This window comes from Aquarana catesbeiana, linkage group LG01, assembly GCF_042186555.1.
Source record: "Aquarana catesbeiana isolate 2022-GZ linkage group LG01, ASM4218655v1, whole genome shotgun sequence".
Classification (NCBI taxonomy): Eukaryota; Metazoa; Chordata; class Amphibia; order Anura; family Ranidae; genus Aquarana; species Aquarana catesbeiana.
Genome location: NC_133324.1, coordinates 56,767,206 through 56,777,580, shown reverse-complemented (window position 1 = coordinate 56,777,580; position 10,375 = coordinate 56,767,206). Strand labels below are relative to the sequence as shown.

General features: G+C 40.0%; 1 protein-coding gene across 2 annotated transcripts in view; it reads right to left on the bottom strand.

Moving 5' to 3' along the window:
* Positions 1–617: 617 nt before the first annotated feature.
* The window catches only part of SETBP1 (SET binding protein 1), a 277,298-nt gene continuing 267,540 nt past the window's right edge, over positions 618–10,375 (bottom strand). For both annotated transcript variants that reach the window (XM_073618763.1, XM_073618770.1), the window contains one exon: positions 618–7,911. In XM_073618763.1, coding sequence (XP_073474864.1) covers positions 7,427–7,911 — 485 coding nt within the window. In that variant the 3' untranslated portion in view covers positions 618–7,426. The remainder of the gene's footprint in view (positions 7,912–10,375) is intronic.

Sequence of the window (10,375 nt, the reverse complement as noted above, 5' to 3'; positions counted from 1 at the left end):
CCCTTGGCAAAGGCATCTTCCGGTCCTTTAAGAGTTTTAAGATGCTGGGATGCGGGTTGATGTCAATGATCATGTGACCACCATAGTTGTCGGTCACATGATTGGAAAGCTTTCAGTCAGCCCTGGCAACTGTGCTGGGGGCATGCACTCTCGGCTTAGCTTTGTTCGCAATGTGGTATGCAAATATGCCTCCACTCTGCGCCAAGGCCCACCTGCCGAGAGGCTACATATTTGTGTGCCATGGGTGCCAACAGGCTAAGCAAAAGGCAAAGGACCAATTACCTGTATTGCCTGTGGTCTCCCTGCAGCTGATCTTTTCCCCATTACTGACATGGCCCTGCCCTAAGTTGGCCGTAGAGGTTTACGAGGGGCTCCAGTGTCCAATTCTGCAGCAGTTCCCCAAATGACCACAGGAAACCATAGAGGAATCAAGTTCCTCAGGACTTCCTTCCCCTTCTGCACTGCCACCTACAGTGAGGAGTACAGACTGCACCTGCCTTCAAGAGGAGGGGGTTAAAGAAAAAGATAGACGGGGGAGTTACGTAACCAATTGACTACTGTACTTGCTAAATAAAATCATCTACATAAAGACTTAAAATAATACACAACTCAAATCATTCTGAATTGAATTCATTTAATTTCACACAATGAATAACATATGAATAGGATTATTTTTTTGTAATTTTTTTTGTTGTATTTTTTTTGTTGTTTTTTTAATTTTTTAGTTAAGTGCTCTATACTGCTAACCTGATTTGGTAGCGGAAAAAAAAACGAGCTTTCTCTTAGAAAAAAAATGTTTAAAAACCAACATCTAGAATCATGACATAGCATGACATTAAAGCATGCTAGATGTACCTATGCATCATATAACAGCAATTCCATAATTCCATTTTTTTTTCAATGTACAAAAATGCTCCATGAATAAAAACTGTTACAAAAAGAACATTTCAAACAATGTACAATTTTTTTTCTTGCCTCTATATTCAATAAAATACAAATACATTTTTTTTTTTGCTCTAAAATATGTTTACATACAATCAAAGTAGGACATGCAAGTACACTTTTAAAAAAGGCTTTTAAAAACCACTTATGAATACAAACTAAAAATTAGCCAGCACGACTTGAAAAAACAATTTTGTGCCCCATTCTTCTTTTTTCTTAAATATATACATATATAACATTTTCATGTGCATTACTTAAGAAATAGCTTAGAAAATGAAGCAATACGGGAATGGGCTATATCCACTCCCGTATCGTTGGATTGGCAGCTCATACATGTGTCTTTTGAGCGTCTTCCTTTCCTTGTAGTGTAGATATAAACAGATCTGGGAATTCAATTTTGGGGTGAGGTGTGCTTCTAATCAAACTGGGGCCGCGTTTTAGTTCACACTGGTAAAAAAATGACATCAATAGTCCACTCATCACCAGCTAGTAAATTACTGGTGTAACCAAGGTCATTTTTATTTAATGTTATATTTAAATTAAAAAAGATGTTTTTGGGGACATGCAACATAAACTGGACTGAATACATGTGCATACGGTAACAGCAAAACTCAAAAAGCCCATAAAAAAGTGACGTGTATGGAAATTGCTGTTCACTTTCATCTGACAAGGCGGATATACAGTCTTTTAGTTGATTGTACCTTCGAAACACTTGTATTTGTTCCTACAAAGCAAAACCCTAAAATGCAGTAACACTGTTTGAACCTAGTTTTTAAACCATCAGCATGCTTATTTACAGACAATGAAAATGTTCTATTTTTTTTTTTTTTTTTTTTACTCTTCATTATGGGTTAGAGTGTAGCTTGTACTCAGAGAAAGAAATAATAAAAAGGGTTAGGTTACGTGCTTACTCAATCCAAGAGGAAAATTAATTCAGACATATCATTAAGAAAGTGGCTTAGGTGAAGACTTAATGTTAGTGTGATCATAGTAATCGTATTGGTCCTGATGCAAAACAGTGGGAACATCGATAGCTTGTAAGAATTTATTGGACATAAAATGGTCATAGATCTTGCACTCTAGACGAATAGGCCATGTGATCTTGCAATCTAGATGAGTAGACCATGTGATCTTGAACTATAGATGAGTAGATCATGTGATCTTGCACTTTAGATGATTAGGCCATGTGATTGTGCACTCTAGATGAGTAGGCCACAAGATCTTGCACTCTAGATGAGTAGGCCACAAGATCTTGCACTCTAGATGAGTAGGCCACAAGATCTTGCACTCTAGATGAGTAGGCCACAAGATCTTGCACTCTAGATGAGTAGGCCACAAGATCTTGCACTCTAGATGAGTAGGCCACAAGATCTTGCACTCTAGATGAGTAGGCCACAAGATCTTGCACTCTAGATGAGTAGGCCACAAGATCTTGCACTCTAGATGAGTAGGCCACGTGATCTTGCACTCTAGATGAGTAGGCCACAAGATCTTGCACTCTAGATGAGTAGGCCACAAGATCTTGCACTCTAGATGAGTAGGCCACAAGATCTTGCACTCTAGATGAGTAGGCCACAAGATCTTGCACTCTAGATGAGTAGGCCACAAGATCTTGCACTCTAGATGAGTAGGCCACAAGATCTTGCACTCTAGATGAGTAGGCCACGTGATCTTGCACTCTAGCGAGTAGGCCATGTGTTTCGCTATACAAGTCCTTTATATAGAGCTATAAATCAAGACATGAATTATTTTTAAATATTAGCCATGGCCATGAGGGTGCTTATGAAAGTTTAATTTATGGATTTTCATGATGGCCCAAGAAAATATATCACTGGTGCTAAAGAGAGCCTGTTCCAAGTTAATATTGATGCTGCAGAAAACAAAATACATTTTAAATAAAGGGTTGAACAACCCAAGTGCCAATTTTCAACCCCTACAGCTAGGTTTTCTTTTGAAAAAGCTGCACAACTGAATATGGTTTCACATAGGTGTGCGCCTCAAAGCTCAAACACACATGAACGCCCCCTGATGTCACAGGGTGGAGGCTCTGGTGGTGGGAGACAGTTGATTGGGAGCATATTACCTTATACATATAAGTATGGGTGTAATGTGTTCCTAAAGTTGAACCTAGCCTTTAATATAGTGGGGGCATTTACACTGTCACCCCCAAACACCCACCTGGTGCTACCCCTGGATAATGCTATTGCACAAGGGGTGATTAGCGTGTGTCCAGGCGCACACTGTGCGCACCCCTATGGGTTTCCATAGGTAGGGCGAGATTGTCCTCATCTTCTCTTCAATTGGCTATATCAGCTGTCTCTCAGAGGAGGCCAGCTAATAATAAACCACAAAACAGGTTTATTTTATCCACAACTTCCATAAGCAGCCGGCAAACTAATTTTAAATTCACTGGTAATTTGAGTTTTTACAAACTTGTGCCAACACACTGATATCATAATGCCTTCAATAAAGAAGCCAATCATCTAAATTATGATTGTTAAAAAAAAATATATCTTCATATTGCCAAAAACCTAGTGGCCTGAATGTAAACAAAAAAAGGCTAAAAGTTGACATCAGCCACATGTTTTAATGCCACAAATTATCTGGTAGTATTTTTGCTCCAAAAAAAAAAGAAGAAAATAAAGTAATTGATATGGCAGATGTAGTAAGGCTGGTTTACTAAGTGAGTTGAGGAAAATTGTGTGAAGATTCACTTCAAATTATCCAGTTGTGGAAAAAGCAAATCTGTTTATTTTTTTTTTATTCTGCATATACTTAGAAAACGGAACAATTTATTAGATAAAGATACTCAACTCCTTTAGTAAAGCAGCCGCATTGTCTACTACTGAAAATGGTACACATATTCAAAAATGTTAATTCAAATAGGTCTCTCACTTCCGGAGGGGAACGATAAGAAACCTCAGTTTTAAGACTTACGGCTTTATATGTATATACAGGTAATATTTAAATGGTCTGTCAATCTGGACAAAAAAAAAAAAATATATAAATATTATAAATGATAATTGTGAGCAAATATGGTGCTATTTGTACATGAGGCAGAATCATGGCATTTCATTATAGCATCTTAAAGTATATTTGAAAAAATTGGCCAAACATTTAACTAACCTGCCAAACCACCTACAAAGCAATGATGTACAGCTACAATTTCACAATATGGCTGTGTTTTTTTTTTCTTTTTATATAGTACTCTATAAAATCAATAGCAAGCAAACTGTACTTTGTCTTTTCTTATCCTGATTTTGAGTGATAATGGGTTGTCCAATTTTCAGTTTCCAGCTAATTCAGTTTAAGGAATTTATACATTTTAAATTATGCTTCATTTCCTTACATCTTAAGGCACCCATCCTCAACTAGGGTTCCTCCAGAAGTTCCTTGAGCTGTGGCCAATTTACCTCCAATTTAAGGCAGAGTTTGAGCCTAACAAGACTTTTACGTTTGGGCAAGAACTGAAACCATTGTAGCTGGGCAGGCTTAAATAAAAAGATGTACAACTGTCAACTTATTTAGCATTGCTTTTAAGTTGTATGTTTGACAGGCAGAAGTCACCACAGTTGCTGTCTTGGTAACTTGCCTTATCTCATGCTGTCCAACAACCCCTAAGTGTGCATAAAGGCTTCAGGTAACAGGCCATAGAAGACTCTAGTTGTATTCCTTCTTTCTGATTGGGTACAATTAGCCTGCCCATAATTGGATTGAATCTTGGACGGTCCCTGCTGAACCGGACGACTTTCAATCCATGTATGGCCAGCTTTAACCACAAAGCATCTCTTTTTGGTACTGTTATGTACAATCAGGAGTTTGGAGACCGCATATGCTACATTGTATGAGATCAGGTAGTTGACGAAGAAGATAATGTCAGAACGGAAGGGGGCCTCTTAAGTCTGACTTCCAGGTTTGACAGTCATACTGTTATGATAATTTAATACTGAACATTCAAAATCCCTGCATCAGCTCAACCTTAATTCTCCTTAAAGTGACTGTGTCCCACAAAAGGGGTCTTTGGTCTCCTCTATCCACCAGAATGCTTGACCCTTCCGATCAGGCAAAGCTCCGGCACTTTGTGGTGAAAATTTAGATAAAACCTTGTGAGCTGCTGTAGAGTACCCAAAAGCTGCCAGCACTTCCCACACCTCCAAAATATGTCCAAATACAAAATGATCCAAAATAAGTGCAGCGCTATACCAAAAATCAAATTTGCATATACTCCCGCATTTTGTGGCAGTGTCAAAACTTGCCCACCCTCTCCCCGCAGATCTCTATTAAGTCAGGCAGCCCATTATGGTGATAAGTTAATAGGAACCTGGGGGCCGGAGGGAAACTTCTGACAGTATCAGAGCTTTGCCAGGTCTGAACAGCCCGGCTTTCAGGCAGAGCGGAGCACTGAAACCTCCTGCACTTTATACCTATTGGCAGATTTTGTTTTATTAAAGGGAAAATCCTACATACTGTAGGAACACTTGTTATATTGTAACAAACTATTGTCAATGAGCAACATAACATTATGTTGTTTATCATGGAATTATTACTTCCAATAACGGAATTATTTCTTTCAACAAACTTCCCCAAAATATGCCATTTGAAAAACTGCTCTAGTTACTTCTTATGCCCAGAGGCTAGGCAACTGTGGTGGGCCACTAGGTTTAGTCATGGTATGTGATGGTGGTGGTTGTGGTACCTGTTACATATGTTAAGTGTTCACATCAACCAATGGAAATCTTTGGGCTTAAAGTGTATTTCTTCATTTGCAGCCAAATTGGGATAATGCCTACTTTACATCTGTTACATGCCTCCATTCACAATTGCAGCTTACTTTTTTGTAGATGTTCTTTTCTGGAAACTCCAGGGAGGAAAAAGTCCACTTAGTTATCTTTGTTTAAAATAATTAACCCTGTCTTTATTGTGCTGGCAGATCTTATCACATCAGTTGTAAACTAGATTTGAACATTGTCCTGACAAAGGGTTACAAATTTAGAAGCTGGGATTTTCCATTGTATGTTGATGAGAAGAAGCCTATGCTGTCTTAAAGCTACCTATTGGGACAGATCAGACTAAACTTGTTGAGAAATGCTTGCAGTCAGCCATGAAACCCTTCTCCTAAGAACCATCTAAAAAAAGGAAGAATTTATTTTTTTCTTTAGTTTTGCTGTGTGAATGAGAACACAAACATATAAAGGGGTCTTCTCAGATTTGACTCCAATACACTTTAAATTTGAGTTTGGTGTCAAAAACCATCTAGCGATCACATAATCACTCATAAAAAGCCAACATAAAGACTAAAAGTCATGTGTAAAGTTGGGTTTGGTGTAAGAAAAACAACCTAGCCATCAAAAAAACTGCTCCTAAAAGTCAACACAAACATTGAAAGTCATGCGTAAAGTTGGGTTTGGTGTCATACGTGAAGGATGTTGGGTTGACTTTTTAAGATTGTAGCACTTTGTGGAACTCTGCGAGAGACAAATACACATCTAGAGACTGTTAGAAGCAGACTAAAATTTTCTACCCAGCCAAAATACTTTTCGCCTGAAGATAATTTTCTACCATTATGTACGCTTACCAGATATCAAGAGAAGGCATCGAAGTGTGGAAAAGAAAAAAAAATGTCTGAGCACGGCAAACAGAAGAAAAACCTTCAAGGTTACATACTTGATATAACATTCTAATGATATAGTTGAGTGAAGGCATCTCCTAGATTTTAGCTTATTCAAAAACTTATCTTAAAGAAACAAAAAAAAAAAAAAAGTAAAAGGCCTATCTATGCTTCATGATGGGACACATGATCCAGTGCGTTAAAGCCAAGACCACTTTGTGTCGATATTCCATGCAAAGTATCATATTAAAAAGATACATATAAGTTATTACCAATAAACAAATTTCATATGCATCGATGTCTACATGTTGTTTGAGGTACATGTATCTGTGTCTATTAATTAGAAGGGGGAGTTATAAACACAGTGTGTGTCTTAATATGGAAAGATGTCCAGGTTAAAGTGAACCTCATCTATATAACCACCTCCTGACTAGTAGAAGACATAGGTTAGGGTTATAAGTAAGGTCCCCTTTATCTACAGATAGCTTTATTTTTTTTCCCCATTGTCACTGGCCGTTAGAAAACTTTTTTTTTTCTATGAGTGAAATTGAAGGGATGGCAACTTTCCATTAAAGACCGACCTTCCATCAGAACTCAGAAGCCTACTTCAGCATCCTGGAAACGAAAAGCCACATCCAAAAACAAGTTGTCGTTTTTCTACTGACAACATAACATATGTGATAGCATGAAAATACAGGTTTGAAGTCTAGAGTCCAAAGCCGTACAAAACCCACTGTAAAAAGCTGTCATTTTGTAATGTAAAAAAAAAGAAAACAGGAAAAGAACAAAAAGATTGGGTGTTGCAGCCTCAATTAGAGGTTCTTCTACCCCATAAAAGTCTATAGTCAGCCTGATTATCAACCCAAAAGATGAGGCTTAGGGAGAAATGTGAGATTCCCCTCGTCTCCTTCGATGCCGCTTTGTCTTTACTTCCTCCTCTTCGACGAGTCTCCGCTTCCCCTTTCTCTGCCCGTGAGAGTTTTGAGTTTCTCTGGCCATGTGTATGACTGCTTCAATAGTGTCCATGACCGAGTCCTTACAGTTCCTTTCCAACTCCTGGGAGTTTGATTTTTTACCTCGTTTGTTGGGGAGGTCCACGCATTTTTCCAGGATGGGCATTTGGTCTCTTGAGTCGTCATCGAACAAGACTGGCTGCTTCCTGGGGCGGCCTCGCTTTTTCTTCACAAAGTTATTGCCGGTCTTGGATTGTCTCTGTAACCTCTTGGCCTTTAGGATTTTGTTCACATGATCCATGTTCTTTTTGGTGGACAGGATTTTATTGTAGTTGCACATTTTCCTCACCTCCGACTGTATGGCTTCAATCTCACAGCGTTTGAAGCGGTTTCGAAGCGAGGCATTTGCTGGTAAAAATAAATAAAAAAAATATATATATATGTTAATAACAAGTAAGCCATACATACAAACAGTGATAGTTTAAGCCCTTTCATATGTCAAATCTTAAAATCATACAAGCTTGTGAAAAGGCAAAAATGTATGGTACTCAAAGTTACCAGAGTATCTCAGGAGCGCATTTGTGAGGTCAGGCACTGATGTTGGACAAGAAGGCCTGGCTTGCAGTCTCCGCTCTAATTCATCCCAAAGGTATTCTATCGGGTTGAGGTCAGTCAAGTTCCTCCACCTCAAACTCGCTCATCCATGTCTTTATGGACCTTGTTTGTGCACAGTCATGTTGGAACAGGAAGGGGTCATCCCTAAACTGTTCCCACAAAGTTGGGAGCATGAAATTGTCCAAAATATCTTGGTATGCTGACGCCTTAAAGATCCCTTCACTGGAACTAAGGGGCCAAGCCCAACCCCTGAAAAGCAACCTCCTACCACCAAATGATTTGGACCAGTGCACAAAGCAAGGTCCATAAAGATGGATGAGCGAGTTTGGGGTAGAGGAACCTGTCCTGGAGTCCTGACCTCAACCTGATAGGACACCTTTGCGATAGAGCGGAGACTGTGAGTCAAGCCTTCTCGTCCAACTTTAGTGTCTGACCTCACAAATGCCCTTTTGGAAGAATGGTCAAACATTCTCATAAACACACTCCTGGGTAAAGTTCAGCTTTAATGATAAAAGTTACAGTTTTTGTTTACATTTTACCGTCCCTTGTTAGTGTGACATTTGAGAAATGTATTCATGCAATACAGTTTCTATAAGGTCCACTTTAAAGCCCAAGTCCGGGAAACATAAAAAGTATCCCTTGCAGTGGGGGGCCGCACTTGACAGCAAGGGTTAATTGCTTGTTTCATGCTAGGGGGGTCCCCACAGTGTCTGCTTCCCTGCGCTCCAGTGGTCTAGGGTCCTGCCATCATCAAGACCAAAGGTCTCAAACTGGTGGCCCTCCAGCTGTTGCAAAACTACAAGTCCCATGAGGCATTGCAAAGCTGACAGTCACAAGCATGACTCCCACAGGCAGAGGCATGATGGGACTTGTAGTTTCGCAACAGCTGGAGGGCCGCTAGTTTGAGACCCCTGATCAAGACCAATGCAGGGTTCACAGTTCTGCACAGGATGTGATGACACTGAGGGGCAGTCCATCACCAGAGCATGGGGGGGGGGGGGGGGGAGGGGGGGGAGTTGAAGATCAGGCAAGTTAAAATGCTTCTCTCCCCTAGACTAAACGAGCGGTAAAACCTTGTGTAGCCTCACTGTATGGGGTCATTTCCAAATGAATTATAGACACCAATTAATACAGCCCTGTAATCTTTAATATATCTTTGCAATTCAAGCAGTGCAAGTACATGAATTCAACCTAGTATCAGCCTTTTTCAATCACTGTACAGCAAAGCAGGAGAGAGCAGCGTGACAGCAAGATGAGCTCATCGCCATACTGCTTCTCTTTTCACTGTCACAGACTTGGAGCAGGTCCAGGATGACCTGGGCTCAGAGGAGGTAGGTTGAATGAAACTGCCCATTAGACTGAGGACATCTAGTGACAGAAAAAAAAAAAGTACTGAAGTGGAAATCTCTTGGTTCTGTTTTAACAGCTTTTTAACCTTTTCCCGACAACCCCACGCAGATCTACTGCGGCAGGGCGCCCGCTCTACGCCAGATCACGTACCATGTACGTGAGCTGGCACTTTCAGGTCTGGGGTGCACATGCGCGCCGCCAACGGCCTGCTCCCGCTGTCATTGGACACAACGAAAGCCAATCAGTGGGTCCGGCGGACGCAACGTCCGCTGGGACCCGCCGATCGTTCGGGAGACAGGCCGTTCTGTTATCAGAGAAGGCAGTGATCCTGTGTTTCTGCTATTATTATTATTATACAGGATTTATATAGCGCCAACAGTTTACGCAGCACTTTACAATATAACAAGGGAGACATACAGTTATAATACAATAAGATACATAAGATATAAGATACTGCTAACACACACGGGATCTCTGCCTTCCCACTGTGCAACCATCCCCCACACTGTTAGAAAGCACTCGCAGGGAAAACAGTTAACCCTCGCGGGCTCGTTCGGCAGGTGAGTGCACTTATTAAAAGTCAGCAGCTACAGTGTTTGTAGCTGCTGACTTAAAAAAAAAAAAAAACGTCCGGAACGCCCCTTTAAACAACAACAACAAAAAAAAAAAAAAAAAAATTTTATATTTCCAATTTTCTCTTAATTTTATCCATTCTACCGTTCATATATATTTTTCCCTTCGCGTCTCACTTATACACGGATATGGTTTATTAGGTATATGGATAAAAAAAAAAAAAAAAGGGTTAAATTAAGTGTCGCACGACTGCGCAATTGTCAGTCAATTTAACGCAGTGCCGTATTGCAAAAAATGAAGGGGGGGGGGTTAAATCTTCCGGAGCTGAAGTGGT